The 21,185-nt window shown below is 41.7% G+C and overlaps 1 protein-coding gene across 2 annotated transcripts in view; it reads right to left on the bottom strand.

The window, feature by feature from the left end:
- adam10a (ADAM metallopeptidase domain 10a) overlaps positions 1-21,185 on the bottom strand; it is a 165,309-nt gene that overhangs the window by 62,475 nt on the left and 81,649 nt on the right. For both annotated transcript variants that reach the window (XM_087981441.1, XM_043677449.2), the window contains one exon: positions 7,541-7,699. In XM_087981441.1, the coding sequence (XP_087837567.1) occupies positions 7,541-7,699 (159 nt within the window). The remainder of the gene's footprint in view (positions 1-7,540; positions 7,700-21,185) is intronic.

The raw sequence follows: 21,185 nt of genomic DNA, 5'->3' as shown, positions 1-21,185 counted from the left end.
AACTGTCTCTCTATTTACAATACTACTTAGTACCAACCACCCCCTCCATCCTAGTTTAAGGCTCCTAAATAATACTAGCAAATCTCCCCACCAGGATATTGACACGTCTAGAGTTCAGGTGAAACCTGTCCCTTTAGAACAGATCTCTTCTGCCCCTGAAGAGATAACAAGGATTCAAAAATCTACATCCTTATCCACTGCACCAGTTCCTGAGCCAGCAACTAATCTGCCTCACCTTCCTATTTCTAATTCTATTCTCACAATCATGTGACTCCAGGAGTAATCCAGAGATTACAACCTGGGATGTTCTCTTTTTAATCTCCTTCCTAACTGCCTATACTCATTCTGCAAATCCTCAAAACTTTCTCTAACTATGTGTACAATAGCCTGTGGCTTCTCACTCTCCCCTATGACAATATGCTGCAACCACTCAAGACATGCTTGACCCTGGCACCAATGAGGGAAAACACCATCTTAAATTTTTGCTCACAGCTGCAGGATTGCCTATCTGTGCCATGACTTGAGAATCTCTTGTAATAAAGTGCTCATTTGAACCAAGCTATACTGAATGAATAAGCAAAACCTCTCAAACTTTATGTATTTGCCGTTCATCTGGTTTACAAAAATTGATTAAGAACCTTTAAAATTACTGCATCTAAACAGGCTTTATTTTGAACTGCACTTAGTTAACTGTGACATGTTAAATTTTCTCAATGAGGCTCGTCATGTGTATATATCAGGTTCTCCCATGTACTGGAGATATGGAGGAGCAGACTGACAGACAGCAAAGGCTGAATAGGGAAGTAGGTGGATACAAGCTGATTTAAAAAAAATCTTCAGCAACCACAAAATGCTGGAGAAATGCAGCAGGTCTGGCAGCATCTGAAGAGGAAATAAAAACAAATTAAAATGACTGCTCATAACTTGAGCTCCTAAGTGAAGTCACAGCAGACTTGAAACATTAACTCAGTTTCTCTCTCCAAAGATAATGCCAGACTTGAGTTTCTCTCGCAGTTCTCACTTCATGCTTCCATTCACATGATATTTTAAATGTTAACACCTCAAAGACACGAAACAAAGTAATCTTAGATTTTCTTTGTACTTTAGACGGAAGACTGAATGCCCAAGATATTTTAGAATATCATAAAGAATTAATGTCATAATTCTATCATTTATTTTCTCAAAGGACTATATTACAGTCAAGTTTTGCAAACTCAGCATGGCCTTCTCAAAGTCTTTGTTTGTAGGCTTATTTCTGTGGTGCAATAGAGCCTTCAATGGTATAGTTTTAGAAAGCAAGCTAATCTTGAGACAAATATTCCAGTACTTCTGACAGTACAAAATACAAAAGGTTAGTTAAGCAAACAACTACAATGACAATATTAATAAGCTGTCAGCATCTAACTTACTAGGAGAACAGGTTTCACAAAAAATCTATTATATACTACTCAGAGCAAAAAGAAACTTGAAGACAAAGACAATATTATTATTAAAAAATATTTACTGCAGTTAAAATACGATGTCATACCAGGATAGCTGCCCAGAATTCTTTTTTCATAAAAGGTCACGTTTAAATGTTAACATAGACCTCTAAACTTCTGTTTTAGAAAAAAAAGATAGAATAATCCATATATACATTAAATGCCATTTTGACAAGTACAGAATAAAACCAGCTGCAATCAATGACACTCAACCTTAACCTTACTAGATTCTGAATTGCGATATACAAGTAACAACGAATCATGAAAGTTTATCACACACAATGAGTGAATTGCTAAATACTGATCTTTCAGCAGTCAGTGAAAGACAAAAGCAGATTCAGAGTGTGCTGTATTTAATGTAGCAAATTAATATTTTCAACTATGTTGTTCTATTTAGCTGGCTAATTGATTTATATGACATGAAACTCTGAGAAGTATTTCCAGCATATGGGATTTCTTTCTTGTAGAATGTTAAAAACAGGAAACAAATGTATGGATCTTGTGTTTAAAAACCATTAAAGTGCACAATTTGAAAATGAATCATCAATAACCATAATTCATCTTCAACTGTTCAGTGCATCTTAAATATCCTAAGTTAATCTAGTCACATTTCCCAGTATTTGGCCCACATCCCTCCAAACCCTTCCTGTTTGTATATCCATCCAGATGTTCTTTCAAATGTTGTTATTGCACCAGACTTCACCACTTCCTCTGGCAGCTCATTCCATACATGTACCACCCATGTGAAAAGATTGCCCCTGAGGTTCCATTTAAATCTTTCCCTTAAGCCTATGCCCTCTTGTTTTTGACTGCACCACCCCAGGCAAAAGACCTAATCTATTTACCCTATCCATGCCCCTCATCATTTTATAAAACTCCGAGGTCCCCTCTCAGCCTCAGACACTCCAGGGAAAACACCCTCAGCCTAATCAGTCTCTCCCTATAGCTCAAATCCTCCAACCCTGGCAACATCCTTGTAAATCTTTTCTGTACCCTTTCAAGTTTCACATCTTTCCGATAGGAAGGAGACTAGATGCGCACACAATATTCCAACAGTGGCTTAACCAGTGTCCAGTAGAGCTTCTACATGACCTCCCGACTCCTAAACTCAATGAGACCATTATGTAAAAGAAAGCATCTCTCATAATGTATTCTTTACTACAAAGTGTAATCAAACCTGCAATTTCCTTTTCAGAGACAAAGTGAAAAGGAGAAATATTATCAATTTTTTTTTTTATACACCTTGACTGACTAATAGTTGGCCTCCGAACACTTGACTAACATTTTCTAAATGCCCCATGCATCTGAGAAACATGCTTCCTAGTAAGGTCAGTGCTTAAGCAATTTATTCATTGGGAGAGTAATGCAAGCTTTACAGTTCAAGCCCACTACCTCTGACTTACTGTGGGTCAGTTTATTGCTGGACTTCCGTTGGAAATGAAATCAGATGGTAACCAGAAGTAAAAGAGGATATTGCTGAGGCATCTTCTGCCAAACATCACAGCCAATCCATGAAATTTATTTTTCAAAATTAGCTATAAACTTCAAAGTAGCAGAGCAGTGCTCAGCACCAAAGTCTCAGTGAAATCAATAAGACACTGAAAAGTCAGAGGAGACGAAGGCAAGAGTTTGGCTACCACCGTGCAGAATGACGGTTGGACAACTTTTAATAATCCAAGTTGCCACTCTACTGTTCCTTATACTCCAACAACCGATGGTCGAAAAGACAATGCTCCACAGCAAGTGCTCTCTAACCTCTTGAAGCACAAGATCACTTCTTGAACTGTAACCTAAGACCTATCCCGAAGAAAACACAATAAATGGTTTATTTCTTGTGCTACGTAAGTCTAATATCAAGTATACATAATTATTCATTTTGTCCTCTCCTCACCAAGTCTTAGAGCAGTAACGTGTTGCACTATTATCTGCCAGTGCTTGAAGGCTGGATTGTATTCCGACATATTCATATACAAATCAGTCAAATGAGGCAGGAAGATACTTGGATTTCATTATCTTCATTTGGGAAAACGCTCTCTCACAGAAATAAGTGCAGGAAATAAGCTTTCCCTTGAACAGCACAGGATGAAAAAAATGGCTGTCCTCGGATGCGACTTTCAGCTGAATATAATTTTGCACAGAGTTGAGATGCAAATAATTACTATGGCTTTGTAAATCAAATACCTGATGGAATTTGTTAGTCAACACATCAATTTCTACTTGAAGGAATGTACTGAGGGACATGACCCTTTGGTCCATCACATGTAATTGCGGCTTAAAATCCCTGTTTAGTTTCTCTGATAATATCCGCAGGTACACACAGGTGATTGCTGGGTGGAACATTTTTTTGTTTGTTTTGGTTTTTTCCACCCAGACTTAAGAATTACTGCACTATTTCCGAAATCAGGAGGACCACAAACCCATTTTCATTGTGGATACATTCAGAGCCCTGATCAGATAAACCAAGTCTCTGTCCTTGCCCGACAGTTCACATACCATTCGCTCAGTTTTGACATAATGTCTGTCAGGAACCCAATATCGAGCAAACACATGTTGTCTGATAACTCAAAGAATGAAGTGTGCAGTGAGCGAAGAAAAAAAGTGATGATTTCAGACAGACATTGTATAAATCTTGCTGGACCTTCATTTGACTTAACCATCTTATATTCTCATGAAGGATTAGTTCATCAGAAGTGGCATCAAGGAAGGATTTAAGCAAGCAGTGCCGAAGGGTGCTCATTCAAATCGCATTTACAATCTGAAGAACAACTTTCATTACGTGAGAAAAGTCCCGAACTTAACCTGCAAGTGCTTGCTAGTAGAACATACAACAACAATTAGCAAAAAGACAGGAAAAGCAGACTATTTCTGTAAAATGCAACATAGCGTGCAATTTCATCATCCGTTGCGATAGAAATCAGTTTCATGATTGGAATGCTTTTCTCAAGCACGTTCTTGACGAATTTCTTGAGGATACCCTCACCTCTTGTTCTCCAATAGGAAAAAACTGTGAGAAGATACTCCTTATTTACAATGCCCTTAAGAATAATGTACAGAAAAAAAATCAACTGGGCTGAATCATGGCTGTGTTCATTAAAGTGCAGTAAGAAGCATTCACAGTCCTTCAGATCCTGCTGTATTTACTTAAAAACATGTCTTCAAAGGTTCCACTTGCCTTGCTACTGTGGAAGCACCAAGTGAAGCACTCAAGATTGCTATTATTTCATCATTGCTCTTAAACTTTTTAAATAAAAAGAGTGAGCAGCCAGCCATTGCTTGTTTAATTTCTTCGCCAACTGTGAATGATTTATTGTGTTATGCCAGATGATAAATTTGGATTTATTCTTCAGCACAGGCCTAACCTTTTATTGTCGGCTTAGAAAAAAAAAAAAATTTGTTGAGCTTTCAGAACAGCTTTTAACTCAACAACTTTCTTGGTCTTAAGCATGTTGTTCAAGGGAAAACTATCTTTAAATTTACTATCTATTGCTGTGTGGTGTCACGCCAAATTCCCCTTTGGTGACATACAAGGCAAATACTCTTATCAATTACAATGACAAATAGATATTCAGTTTCCAATTCTGTGTGGAAGTTGCACATTTTTGGTTTCTTCTTAGATGATCCAGCTTCATTACTCATCATTATAGCTTCACTTTGCAGTTTGTGAAGTCACTTTGCTGCTGATAATGCTGCAGGTAAGCTCTCTGGATCTGCACCCTGGAATATCCAAAATATTGCAGGTTGCTTTCAAGTGTGGAGACATAGAAGGTCACGTCTGTGGTTGCAATTTATTTCTGGAGCCTCCAGTTGCTTTGCTCAGATATCGACGTTGGCACAGCAGACCCTGCCATCCCTTATCTTTTCCCCTCATATTGTATGGACCCAATAGATAAGCAGCTGAAGAAAAAGTCTACAGAGAATGGACAGAAGGGAAGGTTTACAGCTGAAAATGTGTTGCTGGAAAAGGCAGCATCCAAGGAGCAGGAGAATCAACGTTTCGGGCATGAGCCCTTCCTGAAGGGCTCCTTGGATGCTGCCTGACCTGCTGCGCTTTTCCAGCAACACATTTTCAGCTCTGATCTCCAGCATCTGCAGTCCTCACTTTCTCCTAGAAGAGAACGTTTAGCCAATCTGTTCTCGCAGAGAATCTGCAAAGACATGATTATGCTCAACAGCCTCTTCTTATGTTTATAGTACTGTTTGATATTGACTTCACACATCAATTCCTAGTATTTGTCTTATTCATTTTTTTGCACTGCCATCACACAACTTAGTTTATCTTGCAGTGATAGTCAATCTGAACCAAACTGGAAGAATAGGGCAGCATAGCCTGTTAAGAGTATGCACTTCTCTCTAATCGCAGAACTTACACAAGCAGCAGTCATGGAGCAACATGACAATCAACGTGTATGCACCAAGGCAACATAGGCAGGCAGGCAGGGAGATCAACTATCAAGGAGATTGGGATCAATGTGTTGGAGTCCACAGCTCAATCAAGTCATCAAATTCCCCATTTTATTGGTTTTTAAACCCAGGCTGATAGAAAGCATGGACCAGTTTCTGTACTTAAGAATTAATATTTATTTCAAGTAAATGGACTATCTGCAGATAAACAATTACCAACCATAAGCATATAACTTAACTGGCTAAGTCTAATCTGATATATTTGCTCTTCACCTGCACCCTTGCACTATACTTACAGATACAAAGGCACCCGACGTGCGTGTTCTGTATGGAGGTAAAAATGAAGGAAAGAAGTACAGAACACTGTTCAGCAGATCCATCTCAAAATGCTACTTACTGGTCTTCTTTCTCTGGGAGGAATTCACTGGTTTGCAAGAGACATTTGACATTTACAATGACTTATTCATTAAAAGTCATAGTTTACAACAATTGAAGGAGTTCTGGCGACCACACAACAGAAGGTTGTGAAGGATTTGAAAATGGTAGACAAAAGGTTTATGCAGATGTTGTCTGGTTTTGGAGAGTATTAACTATGAGGAGAGATTGGACAAGCTTGGTGTGTTCTCATTTGTACAGGTGCCCTAACAGAAGTTACAAAATTATGAGTTGCATAGATAGAATGGATAGCAGTCTTTTTTCCAGGGCAGAAATATCAAAGGGACATATGTGAAGGTAAAAGGGGGAAGTTTAAAAGGAGATGAAAAGGGCAAGTTTTCCTTTTTTTTTAGAATCACAGCGTATTAAGTTCCTGGTATGCACGATCAGAGGAAGTGGTAGAAGCACAGAGAATAGCAACATTTAAGAGGCATCTTGACAGATACATAAATAGGCAGGGAAGAGAGGATATGGACCGTGTAGAGGCAAGAGGTTTTCAGTTTAGAAAGGCATCACATGGTAGAACAGGCTCCATGGGTCGAAAGGACTGTTCCTGGGCTGTACTGTTCTTTGAAAGGTAAACTGTTTTTCTCTCAGTTTAAAAATGGCTTTAACTGCAGAGAAAGCTTCTGAGATGGTGGGAGTTTAATGACATCTCAATATCTTGTTCACAGCCTGAAGTGTTCCAGCTACCCAAAAACCATAGTTGTTCGTAGACAGAAGGCCTTTGTCATTGATAATTGAGCACATCCACAGATTAATCAGCTACTTGTCGCTGGCTGAATCTCTGTTTGTATGCCCCCCCAACCTGGATTTCCACCTCATCAGCAAACTTCACTTGCAACCACAGTTTGATCAAGCAGTTTTGCAAATGGTTAAGTGTCAAGTTACTGGCTTTTGTAAACTACACTGATGCTGCGGCAATCCTTGGTTTTTAAAACCGGTCTTTCCCCATTTCAGTTCTCTTTGAAAAATAGACAAAAGTAAAAAGACAGTCTTCACAATCTTTTAAACTGACTTGTGACCCCTTAGTCTGCCATAGCTAAGAGAATAAATCCTCAATTTAGGCCCTTCAGCCTTAACTCCGTAAGTCTTAGGCCCTTTTTAGGCAAATGAGTGAGATTTGTTTCTTAACCGTTGCCACTATTTTGTGCTGCAAAACAGGTAAAGAAAACAATTATTGTCCCTCAAACAAGTTTTACATAAAATAAGAAAATACTTACTAATATCATCTTCATGGTAGATCACAGAATGAAAAGGTGGCTTTCTGTTTTTAATGTATCGCTCTGCTGGTTCAACGTAGAAAGTGCCCTGGTGGGTCTGGACAAACCCTTCAAACCGTCCATCTACAATAGAACCATGACTGAGAGATCCACGCTCACCTGAAACATGGAAAGGAAAGAGTAACTAAAATTATATTTTGTTTATAACTTTTAAAAAAAAAATCTTTCAAACTGGGCAAAATCTAGAAAACTAAGGTCACTCAAATCTAATGAGTTAAATTTCTTCAGGAAGAATAAGATTTATAAAACAAACTAATCTGCACTTTCTTCCTGAATTTAGCAGTGAAGTTGTTCCCACATTGAACACTGTAGGTTCAAATTATTCTATATATCACACTAAAAATATTAACATTTCTTACTATTCAGTGCAGCTACCAAAAGATACAGTTGAAGTGACATGGGTAGAATTAATACACCCACTAATAATTAGAGGCTGATATAGTCGAGAAGAGTATTTTTTGCATCTTCAGTTCATTTAAAGTTAATCTAGTGCTTTGACTATGGCTTATTCAATCCCAAAGTAAACTTGTGAAGAGAAATCACAAGCACTCACTATTTGCTACTTAGAAAAAATGCTTCTTGATTTTGATTACAACTGCTGAGTGAATAGTTTCAACCTGAACTTGAACATTGGGGTGCTAAGTTCACAGTGGAAATTAGATTTTTTAAAAAATCCATCTTTTCAGACTTGTCCTGACAATCATTTGGATCAGGTGGGACTTGAATCCAGCACCATTGGCCCAGAGGTAGGGATACTGCCACTGTACGTAATGGAAATTGGTTTTCTTTAAACTAATCTCTTCAGGGAGGTTGTGACATACTTCCGGAGCAGGTGGGACTTAAACCAGAGTCTCCTGGCTCAGAGGAAGGAACACTACCACACTAGCTCTCACAATCTCAACTTTTTTAAAAAATTAGCCTATTTTTCCAATAAACCGGTTCAGAGATGGTACTAACAACTTTGGGGCAGGTGGAACTTGAACCTGGGTCTCCAAGTCCAGGGTGGAGACAACTGCTGCACAAAAGTGACCCCCACAAAATCTAAACCACTATTAAAAGCACAAGCAGAATCACCTGATTCCAATTTAAGTAGTGATGAGAAGAACATTCAACACCTTTCGTCAAATTGCATTCCAATTAATAGGCTTTGCATGCAAAATATTCAACTGGGAACACAGGTGACTTTCAGGTAGTGGTTAATAGGCATTAAAAAAATGGGAGATTTGGTGGTGATGGGGAGAAAAAGCTGTTCAGTTGTGTGCATGAACACTTCTCAATATGAAAATAAAGAACATTGAATACACAATCATTTAACTGAAGGAAATAATAATTTGGGACGGTATAGAGAAAAAATTCTCTCTTTGGTTCTATTTGTTATTCTGAAGCAAGTGGTTTTTGCCGTAGACATTTTCTCTATTTCAAGTGAAATGTCATTGCATCTCTGGCAGTGCTCCTGACTCAGAGTATATGAAGAAACAACAACATTTTAATTGGGCCAGATTAATAATTCAATAAACCATACTGATGGACTGAAACAAATAATTGCATTCACACAACTCAAAATGTTCCTAAGTGCTTCAGAAACATGGGGAAAAAGTAAGCAATCAGCAAAAGATATATTAGGACTTAATAAAGTTAAAAGCTTCTTTTGAGGAGTTGGGTCACCTAAAAAGAAGGCGCTGTTAAAAAGGTCATGTGGTTTTGTGGGAGAAATTCCACAACATGCGGATAGCCATCAATTCACTGTAATGTGCAAAATGCAAACAGTTGAACAGAAGGTCTTTAAGCAAGAGTAATTAGAATGCAGAAAGGGGGAGGTGAGAGTACAAGCTAATTTGAACAAGAGAAGGAGAATTTTAACCAAGCCATTTGGGTAACCAGGAGCCAATATAACTAAGTAAGGCACAGTCCAATCAGTCCACGCCAATCATGTTCTCAAACTAACTAGTCCCACCTGCTTTTGCTGGGCCCATATTGGGAAAACAGAATTTGACACAGAAGACAAGCAACAGAACTTCTGATGATGTTTTGTGGAGCAGAGGATAGATAGGAGAACAAAATTGGAGATGTAGGGGACAGCAAAGAGGGTTACCTCAGATTACAACAGGATCTTGACCAGATGGGCCAATGGGCTGAGAAATGGCAGATGGAGTTTAATTCAGATAAATGAGAGATGCTGCATTTTGGGAAAGCAAATCTTAGCAGGACCTATACACCTAATGGTAAGGTCCAAGGGAGTGTTGCTGAACAAAGAGACCTTGGAGTGCAGGTTCATAGCTCCTTGAAAGTGGAGTTGCAGGTAGATAGGATAGTGAAGGCGGCGTTTGGTATGCTTTTCTTTATTAGTCAGAGTATTGAGTACAGGAGTTGGGAGGTCATGTTGCGGCTGTACAGGACATTGGTTAGGCCACTGTTAGAATATTTCATGCAATTCTGGTCTCCTTCCTATCAGAAAGATGTTGTGAAACTTGAAAGGGTTCAGAAAAGATTGGCGAGGATATTGCCATGATAGGAGGATTTGAGCGATAGGGAGAGGCTGAACAGGCTGGGGCTGTTTTCTCTGGAGCATCGGAGGCTGAGGGGTGACCTTATAGAGGTTTACAAAATTATGAGGGACATGGATAGGGTAAATAGACAAAATCTTTTTCCTGGAATCGGGGAGTCCAGAACTAGAGGGCATAGGTTTAGGGTGAGAGGGGAAAGATATAAAAGAGACCCAAGGGGCAACTTTTTCACGCAGAGGGTGGTATGTATATGGAATGAGCTGCCAGAGGAAGTGGTGGTGGAGGCTAGTACAACTGCAACATTTAAGAGGCATTTGGATGGGTATGGAGGGATATGGACCAGGTGCTGGCAGGTGGGACTAGATGGGTTTGGGATATCTGGCCGGCATGGACGGGTTAGACCGAAGGGTCTGTTTCCATGCTGTACATCTCTATGACTCTATGAATCTATAACTCAGCGAAAGTTTTAAACGTTAAGTGAGAACGTTGTGAATATGTTCCAGCAATAGATAGGCTGGAGAACAAGGGCACTGAACTTATGTTCAATTCTGGTCTCCATGACTTTGGAAAGATGTTAAATTTGAAAGGGTTCTGAAAAGATTTACAACGATGCTGTCAGGGTTGGAGGGTTTAAGCGATAGGGAGGCGCTAAATAGGCTGGTGCTTTTTGTCCCCCTGTAGCACTGGATGTCGAGGTGACCGTATACAGATGTTTATAAAATCATGAGAACACAGAACATTACAGCGCAGTACAAGCCCTTCGGCCCTTGATGTTGCACTGACCCGGGAAACCAATCTGAAGCCCATCTAACCTACACTATTCAATTTTCATCCATTTATTTATCCAATTACCATTTCAATGCCCATAAAAAGTTGGAGAATCTACAACTGTTGCAGGTTGTGCGTTCCATACCCTTACTACTCTCAGAGTAAAGAAACTACCTCGGACATCTGTCCTATATCCATCACCCCACAATTTAAAGCAACGGCCCCTCGTGCCAGCCATCACCACCCGAGGAAAAAGGCTCTCACTGTCCAACCTATCTAACCCTCCAATTATCTTATACATCTCAATTAAGCCACCTCTCAATCTTCTCTCTAATGAAAACAGCCTCAAGTCCCTCAGCTTTTCTTCATAAGACGTTCTTTCCATACCAGGCAACATCCTAGTAAATCTCCTCTGAACCCTTTCCAAAGTTTTCACATCTTTCCTATAGTGCAGTGACCAGAACTGCACATAATACTCCAAGTGTGGCTGCACTAGAATTTTGCACAGCTGCAGCATGACCTTGTGGCTCTCAAACTCAATCCCTCTACCAATAAAAACTAACATGCTGTCTGCCTTCTTAACAAACCAATCAACCTGAGTGGCAACTTTCAGACATTAATGCACAAGGACACAGATCTCTCCGCTCATTTACACTCCCAAGAATCTTATCATAAGCCCAGTACTCTGCATTCCTGTTGCTCTTTCCAAAGTGAATCACCTCATTTTTCTGCACTAAACTCCATTTGCCACCTCTCAGTCCAATGCTGCAGCTTATGTCCCTCTGTAACCTACAACATTCTTCAACGCGATCCACAACTCCACAGACCTTACTGTCACCCACAAGTGTACCCATCCTTCTACGCCCTCATCCAGGTCATTTATAAAAATGACGAGTGGCCCCAAAACACATCCTTGTAGAACATCACTTGTAACTGAACTCCAGGATGAACATGTCCCATCAACCACCATCCTGTGCTTTCTTTCAGCTAGCCAATTTCTGATCCAAACCGCCAAATCACCCTCAATCCCACACCTCCATATTTTGTGCAATAGCCTAGTGTGGGGAACCTTACCAAATACTTTACAAATCCATATTGAGCACATCAACTGCTTTACCCTCAGCCACCTGTTTGGTCACCATATAGGGTTTGTGGGGCACGAGCTACCCTTCACAAAACAGTGTTGATTATCCCTAATCAACGTATTCCTTTCTCTACGATTATAAATCTTCTCTCTTGTAACCTTTTCCAACATGTTACCCACAACCAAAGTAAGGCTCAATGGTCGATAATTACCAGGTCTATAATTACCCTTCTTGAGCAAGGGGACACTTGCTCTCCTCCAGTCTTCTGGCACAATTCCTAGAGACAATAACGACAAAGATCAAAGCCAATGGTTCTGCAATCTCCTCCCTGGCTTCCCAGAGAATCCTTGGATAAATCCCATCTGGCCCAGGGGACTTAGCTATTTTCACACTTTCCAGAATTGCTAACACCTTCTCCTTGTGAACTTCAATCCCGTCTAGTCTAATAGCCTGTATCCCAGTATTCTCCTCGACACCGTCTTTTTCCATTGTCAATACAGATGAAATACATTCATTTAGCGCTTCTCCTATCTCCTTGGAATTCGCACACTTGGAGTTCCCACTACTGCGCTTGACTGGCCCTAATCTTACCTTAGTCATTCTTTTATTCCTGATATACCGTAGAAAGCTTTAGGGTTTTCTCTGATCCTATCTGCCAACAACTTTTCATGCGCCGTCCTGGCTCTCTCTTCAGGTCTTTGCTGGCTAGCTTTCAGGTCTCAAGTGCCCTAACTCCTCTTGACAAGAGATTCAATTTTTTTAGTAAACCATGGCTCCCTTGCTCGACTACTTCCTCCCTGCCTGACAGGTACATACTGATCAAGGACACACAATAACTATTCCTTGAATAAGCTCCGCATTTCTATTGTGCCCATCCATTGCAGTTTCCTTCCCCAGCCTATGCCTCCTAAATTTTGTCTAATCGCATCGTAATTGCCTTTCCCTCAGCTGTAGCTTTTGCCCTCTGGTTTATTCTTATTCCTTTCCATTGCTAAAGTAAACATAATTGAATTCTGGTCTCTATCACCAAAGTGCTTACCTACCTCCAAATCTAACACCTGGCCTAGTTCATTATCCAGTACCAAATCCAAAGTGGCCTTGCCTTTGTTGGCTTGTCTACATACTGTGTCAGGAAACCCTTCTGCACACATTGGACAAAAACTGACCCATCTAAAGTACTCAAACTACAATATTTCCAGCCAATATTTGGAAAGCTAAAGCCCCCCATAACAACTACCCTGTTACTCTCACTCCTATGCAGAATCATCTTTGCTATCCCTGATGATAGGCATGGGTAGGGTGAATAGCAAAGAGGAGGGAATCAAAACTAGACAGCACACGTTTAATGTGAGAGGGCAAAGATTTAAAAAGGGACCAGACTGGTGTGTGTATGGGAAAGAGTGAGGACTGCAGATGCTGGAGTACCAGAGTTGAAGAATGTGGTGCTGGAAAAACACAGCAGGCCAGGCAGCATCCGAGGAGCAAGAGAATCGACGTTTCGGGCATAAGCCCTTCTTCAGGAATGAGGCTGGTGTGCCAAGCTGAGATAAAAGGTAGGGGGGGGGGGCACTGAGAATACGATAGGTGGAAGGAGGTGAGGGTGAGGGTGATAGGCCAGAGAGGGGTTGGGGGCGGAGAGGTCGGGAAGAAGATTGCAGGTCAAGAGGGCAGTGCTGAATCAGAGGGTTGGGACTGAGATAAGGTGGGGGGAGGGGAAATGAGGAAGCTGGAGAAATCTACATTCATCCTGTGTGGTTGGAGGGTTCCTAGGCGGAAGATGAGGTGCTCTTCCTCCAGGCGTCGTGTGGCCAGGGTCTGGCGATGGAGGAGGCCAAGGACCTGCATGTCATTGGCGGAGTGGGAGGGGGAGTTAGTGTTCAGCCACAGGGCGGTTGGTGCGGGTGTTCCCTGAAACAGGCTGCCTACTTGCGGAACGTCTCCCCAACGTAGAGGAGACTACATCGGGTGCAGCAGATACAGTAAATGGTGTGTGTGGAGGTGCAGGTGAATTTACGACGGATATCGAAGGATCCACTAGGGCTTTGGGGGGAGGTGTGGGCACAAGTTTTGCACTTCTTGCGGTTGCAGGGGAAGGTGCTGGGAGTGGAGGTTAGGTTGGTGGGGGGTGTGGACTTGATGAGGGAGTCGCAGAGGGAGTGGTCTCTCCTGAATGCTGATAGGGAAATATATCCCTGGTGGTGGGGTCTGTGTGGAGGTGGCGGAAATGACGGAGGATGATACGCTGTATCCGGAGGTTGGTGGGGTGGAAGGTGAGGACCAGTGGGGTTCTGTCCTGGTGGCGATTGGAGGGGCGGGGTTCAAGGGCGGAGGAGCGGGAAGTGGAGGAGATGCGGTGGAGAGCGTCGTCGACCACGTCGGAGGGGAAATTGCAGTCTTTGAAGAAGGAGACCATTTGAGTTGTTCGGTAGTGGAATTGGTCCTCCTGGGAGCAGATGCGGCGGAGGCATTGGGAATATGGGATTTCAGTAGTGGAATTGGTTCTCCTGGGAGCAGATGTGGCGGAGGAATTGGGAATATGGGATTGCGGCGCAGGAGTATCATCCTCCGTCATTTCCGCCACCTCCAGACAGACCCCACCACCAGGGGTATATTTCCCTCTCCAACCCTATCAGCATTCAGGAGAGACCACTCCCTCCACAATTCGCTCGTCGAATCCACACCCCCACCAACCCAACCTCTACTCCCGGCACCTACCCCTGCAACCGCAAGTGCAAAGCTTGCGCCCACACCTCCCCCCAAGGCCCCAATGGATCCTTCTATATCCGTCGCAAATTCACCTGCACCTCCACACACATCATTTACTGTATCCGCTGCACCCGATGTGGTCTCCTCTACACTGGGGAGACAGGCCGCCTACTTGCGGAACGTTTCAGGGAACACCTCTGGGACACCTGCACCAACCAACCCAACCGCCATGTGGCTGAACACTAACTCCCCCTCCCACTCCGCCAATGACATGCAGGTCCTTGGCTTCCTCCATCGCCAGACCCTGGCCACACGACGCCTGGAGGAAGAGCACCTCATCTTCCGCCTCGGAACCCTCCAACCACACGGGATGATTGTAGATTCCTCCAGATTCCTCATTTCCCCTCCCCCCCACCTTATCTCAGTCCCAACCCTCTGATTCAGCACTGCCCTCTTGACCTGCAATCTTCTTCCCGACCTCTCCGCCCCCAACCCCTCTCCGGCCTATCACCCTCACCTCCTTCCACCTATTGTATTCCTAGCGCCCCTCGCCCAAATTCCATCCCCACTACATTTTATCTCAGCCTGCTTGGGAAACCAGCCTCATTCCTGAAGAAGGGCTTATGCCCGAAACGTCGATTCTCCTGCTCCTCGGATGCTGCCTGGCCTGCTGTGTTTTTCCAGCACCACATTTTTAAACTCTGGTGTGTGTATGGAGCAAGCAGCCAAAGGTAGAGAAGGAGACGGGTACAATTACAACATTTATAGGCATCTGGATGGATACATGAACAGGAAAGGTTTAAAGGGATATGAGCCAAATATTGTCAAATGGGACTAGACTAGTTCAGGAATATCTAGTCAGCGCAGACGTGTTGGACTGAAGGGTCCGTTTCAGTGTTGTACAACTCTGACACAATGACTATTGGGTTTAAAAAACTTTGGCTCCTGCTCAACCAGACTATTTGACTCTCAGACAACCGCATGAAAGGAATGTGGAATCAGTGACTGGAATGAATCTAGATTTTATAGCAAATAGTGGTTCATCCAAGTCTATCATTCTTGTAATGGGAAAAAAAACACAACAACTAACTTGCACACAGAGCAAATTCCCACAAACAGAAATGGAGTCAATTCCAGTTAACTGAGAACCAAAGGTCACATGTTTAAGACACAGACCGTCGGGGTTTAAGGCAAGTTTTGAATTTTCACTAAGGTAACTTTTGAAGTTGGAAGGGGTTAAGGGGCCTGGTTGAACCAGGGAGTGTATGAAAGTTCATTGTCAATCTCAAGACCAAGGTGAGTGAAAACAGCAAGGCAGATGGAAAAGGTCAGCAGTTGGCAGTCAAAAGGAGGGAACAATTCATATGAAGGGAAAGGTTTAATGAGAGCCCTGAACCAGAGTTCGAAATACAAATCCATCCAAATAAATTATTCAAATTTACTACACTGCTTTTTTAAAAAAGCTACCAAAGACATCAATAACCACAAACCTATCAAAATAATTTTAATCAACTCAGTTGAACAATCACTCATGGTTATTAAAATTTTATTTTCAACTGCTTTTTAAAATTATTCATATGATAAAAAGTGCATTGATCTTCAGACAGCACTGTAGCTTCTGCAAGAGATAAGTGCTTAAATAACAAAACTGTGAAGTATTAAGTTATGCATAGCGATGTATCAGCAATTGAGTAGTTATTAGTTTTTTTCCAGTTACTCTTAAATTGACACCCAATTTAAAAGACTATTTTTCAGGGGTGCGGTTTCAAACTCATCACTTCACGGTTTTGAAATCATGTCAGGACACTTTGTGAATACAAGTAGTTAATGGAACATTTATCAATTTGAAATAAAATATGAATAATTTAATAGTTCATTATACTCGACAAGATATAGTTCACAAGTTAATGCACATAATGACAAGCTCAAGAAACATTTCTTCTGACTTTGCACTCAGAGGCCATTCATTCTTTCGCACTGTCGGTACATTGATACATTTTTAGATTATGATTAGGTTACTCACAGTGTGGAAGCAGGTCCTTCGGCCCAACAAGCCCACTCCGACCCTCTGAAAAGCAACCCACCCAGACCCATTCCCCTACATCTAACACTACGGGCAATTTAGCATGGCTAATTCACCTAACCTGCACATTTTTAGACAGTGGGAGGAAACCGGAGCACCCGGGGGAGACCCACCCAGACACTGGGAGAACGTGCAAACTCCACATCGACAGTTGCCTGAGGCAGGAATTGAACCCGGGTCTCTGGTGCTGAGGCAGCAGTGCTAACCACTGTGCCACCGCGCGATCCACAATTATTCATTGTTATTCTTATAAAAATCTGGTCTTCGCATCTTACAATCCAGATTTATGCGATACTGGGCTAAGGTTTCTGAATGACAGTGTCTGCTGTGGAGTTCCAACAAATGTTTTATCTGCATTTTCTAATGGTGGGCATTAGAACTGACTGTTCTTTGAGGTCCAATACCTGCTCCAAAAAGAAAACACCAATCAATAAGATAGTTGCTTAAGCACCTGTCCGCTCTTAAAAGTTCCTCAAACCCTGCAGTTCTAAACCCCATTGAACTCATGCTCTGGGGCCACGGTAGTTTTCAAGCCTCAGAATACAATCACAGTGGGGATACTACTCGAAATAACATTTCCTCTTTACAACTCACTTATTATTGACTTCAGCTGATGACAGATCCATAGACTCTGGATTTCGCTGTGTCACATTCACAAATATCTGGGATGTCAAAGTCTACTGAGCCCACTGATTGATATATGCTCAGATAATTCAGAGTGATCCGAATATTTGCCCTTCAGAGTTGTTACTGGACATAAAAGGTACTGTACTTATTGACACCATGCTGTCTTTGTAAATTTTCTAATTTGCCTTTTCATAAACATTGTTAAATTTACTAACAACAGGCTTTTTTTTAAAATGATCGAAACAGTTTGGACTGAAATAAAGTATGTAGAAATATCGTCATACATCATGTGACCTGTCCCATGAAGAACACACACAACAGACAGTAATTTTACTGATGTTGTTTCAAAAACTTATTTGGATCAAACTGCTGTCTGTTGTACTCTGAACATGCTATCAGAAGTGGTCTGTGATTGAGTGAAAAGAAAAATACTGCTCTTGAAACAGTTGGACCTGTGAAAATTGCTATAACCAAATGAAATAAAAGACAAATACAAAACTGAACACAGCTAAAACACCAGAGAGAGAGAGAAAATGGCTGTAGTTTAATCACTGCAATGCCAAAATTAGGAATTCGGAATAAATTTATTTAACAAGCTAGAGAAGTTAAGTGTTACTACACTCAGATCACTGTTGGGAAGCGACTGTTTCAAGATGTATTCCTTGAATCTCCATAGAACAGATCACAAAAATTTTGAAAACATTCGTGACTCCTTGAACTTCAAATGAATTTAACTTATAAACCATAAGCATTCAATATTAGGCCCCAAGTTTAAAATAAAAATCCAATCGGCAATAAATTACCTCATGAACTCCACTTACAGAATCCTGTGAACTTGTCTCATTAAAAGACAATCTAATTAAAGAAAGAAAGATTGTATCAGGTACAAGAGATCCTGTATGAAAGTAAATCTACTGAGAGAAGTTGATTTGGAGGAAAGCCACTGACAAGCAGAATTGCTGAGGAATTGCAGAACAATTACAGACAAAGGCAGGATGAAAATGCGAGAGAGGTCATCAAGTAAAGAAGACCACAGGTCCAAAGTGATAAGTAGTATTCTTATTGCAAAAAGCTGAATAGTTTTGCTAGAGGTTTATAGCTAGAAGGAAACACCGGAAGTACAGACAGCCATTAGAATCATATCACATTGGGATTCTGCTGAATCACTCCAAACCATACAATAGATTGTTTCAGTCAAGGAGATCACAAGATCAACATAAAAAGTGTCAGATAGACACTGGTGTAACGTACAACATCACAATCTTTATAGATTTGTATTAAGTGGCGAAACATGGCAATCCAGAAATGAGGCCCTAAGAAGGTTAAGGCTACACAATGGCACTATATACACACCATAAGAGCAGATTATTCTAGTCCAACATTTTAGATTAGATTCCTTCGTGTGGAAACAGGCCCTTCGACTCTCCAAAGAGTAACCCACCCAGTCCCACTTCCCTCTGACTAATGCACCAAACACTACGGGCTAAATTTAGCATGGCAAATTCATTTGACCTGCACATCTTTGGATTGTTGGAGGAAACCCACGCAGAAACAGGGAGAATGTGCAAACTCCACACAGATAGTCGCCAGAAGTTGGAATTGAACCTGGGACCCTGGTGCTGTGAGGCAGCAGTGCTAACCACTGAGCCACCATGCCACCCACAAATTTTAACATGAATGAAGCTCATGACAAACAAATGCCACTTATTTCAGTCAGAGCAAGTCTTAAGTGTGGACGAGTAAAGCAGTCACCAGCAAATTATTGGAGAGGATTCTGAGAGACAGGATTTACGATTACTTGGAAAACCATAGTTAGATTAGAGATAGTCAGCATGGCTTTGAGTGTGGCAGGTCATGCCTCAAGCCTTATTAAATTCTTGGAGGATGTGACAAAACACATTGATGAAGGTAGAGCAGTGGATGTGATGTACATGGATTTCATTACGGCGTTTGACAACATTCCCTGTGATAGGTTCAATCAGAAACTAATGGAGGCACGGAATACAGGAAAATCTGTCTGTCCGGAGACAAAATTGGCTGGCTCCTAGAAGGCAGAGGGTGGTAGTAGATGGCAAGTTTTCAGCCCGGAGCTCGGTGACCAGTCACATTCTACATGGATCTATTCTGGGACCTCTGCTATGTGTGAATTTTATACGTGATTTGGATCAGGAAGTGGAAGGGTGGGTGAGTAAATTTGTCAATGACATGAAAGTTGGTGCTGTGGTGGATAGTGTGGAAGGTTGTTGTAGGTAGCAACAGTATATTGACAGGATGCAGAACTGGGTTGAGAAGAAGATGGAATTCAACCTGGAAAAGTGTGAAGTGATTCCTTTTGGAAGGTTGAATTTGAATCCAGAATACAGGGTTAAAGGCAGGATTCTTGGCAGTGTGGAGGAACAGAAGGATCTTGGGGTTCATGTCAATATATACCTCAAAGTTGCCACCAAGTTGATAGGCTTGTTAAGAAGGTGTATTTTGTGTTGGCTTTCATGCGCAGGGGGATCGAATTTAATAGCCGCAAGGTTATGCTGCAGCTCTACTGAGCCCTTGTTAGAACACACTTGGAATACTGTGTTCAGTTTTGGTCACTTCATCATAGAAAGGATGCAAAAGCCTTAGAGGGAGTGAAAAGGAGAATTACCAAATTGCTGCCTGGACTGGAGAGCATGTCTTATGACGAAAGGTTGAGGGAGCTAGGGTTTTTCTCATTGGAGTGAAGGGTGAGGGGCAACTTGATAGAGGTGTACAAGACGACGAGAGGCATAGATAGAGAGTGAATAATCAGAGACTTTTTTCCCCAGGGCAATAATGGCCATCGATGGAAATGTGTTGCTGGAAAAGCACAGCAGGTCAGGCAGCATCTAGGGAACAGGAGAATCGACGTTTCGGGCATTAGCCCTTCTTCAGGAATGAGGCCTCATTCCTGAAGAAGGGCTAATGCCCGAAACGTCGATTCTCCTGTTCCCTAGATGCTGCCTGACCTGCTGCGCTTTTCCAGCAACACATTTCCATCTCTGATCTCCAGCATCTGCAGACCTCACTTTCTCCTCAATAATGGCCATCACCAGGGGAGCATAATTTTAAGCTGATTGAGGAAGAATTAGGAGAAATGTCAGAGATTGGTTCTTTACACAGAGTGGTAGGTGCATGGAATGAACTGGTGGTGGTTGAGTCAGATACATTACACACATTTAAGCGACTCTTGGATTGGCACATGGATAATAGTAAAATGAAGGGTATGTAGGTTAGTTTGACCTTAAAGTAGGATAAAAGGTCGGCACAGCATTGAGAGCCGAAGGACCTATACTATTCAATGTCGTATGTACAAGTGCTGCACTGACTCCTAAGTACCAAGACTCAGCAAGCTAGAATGTTGCTGATGATGCAAGACATCCTGAACTGACAATGGATACAGTAAAACTCTTCACACTGACATGAACGGATCAACTTATCACTCTTGTGACGCTGCTGTCACTTTAACAACGTTGTTTTGTTCTTGGTCCTTTTTAAAAAGGAGGAGGTCGTAAAAGGCAGAGGTGCTGAAATGTCTTGGAAACAGCCTAGTTTAACAATGGCAGGTGAGCAGCCAGCTCTCAGTTCAGGTTTTTTTCTAGTTTGGTTTAGTGGTAAGAAGCACTCAGAAGCTGCTACAGTGTAAAAAAATTTCATGCTTCAGCAGATGATCCCTGGCTGACTTTTCTTGTGAAATCTCTCCTGCCTCTAAGAATGTGTTTGAATTTACCTTTTGCTAAGGTGTGTGTTTACAAGGTGTTGTGGGAATTGGAACAGCTCCTTTGTAAAGTTGTGGTATC

The sequence above is a fragment of the Chiloscyllium plagiosum genome, unplaced genomic scaffold, assembly GCF_037043375.1.
Source record: "Chiloscyllium plagiosum isolate Xiang-an unplaced genomic scaffold, Cpla_swu_hap1 HiC_scaffold_39, whole genome shotgun sequence".
In the NCBI taxonomy this organism is placed as follows: domain Eukaryota; kingdom Metazoa; phylum Chordata; class Chondrichthyes; order Orectolobiformes; family Hemiscylliidae; genus Chiloscyllium; species Chiloscyllium plagiosum.
Note: the sequence above shows the minus strand (reverse complement) of the source record. Positions and strands in the feature narration are given on the sequence as shown.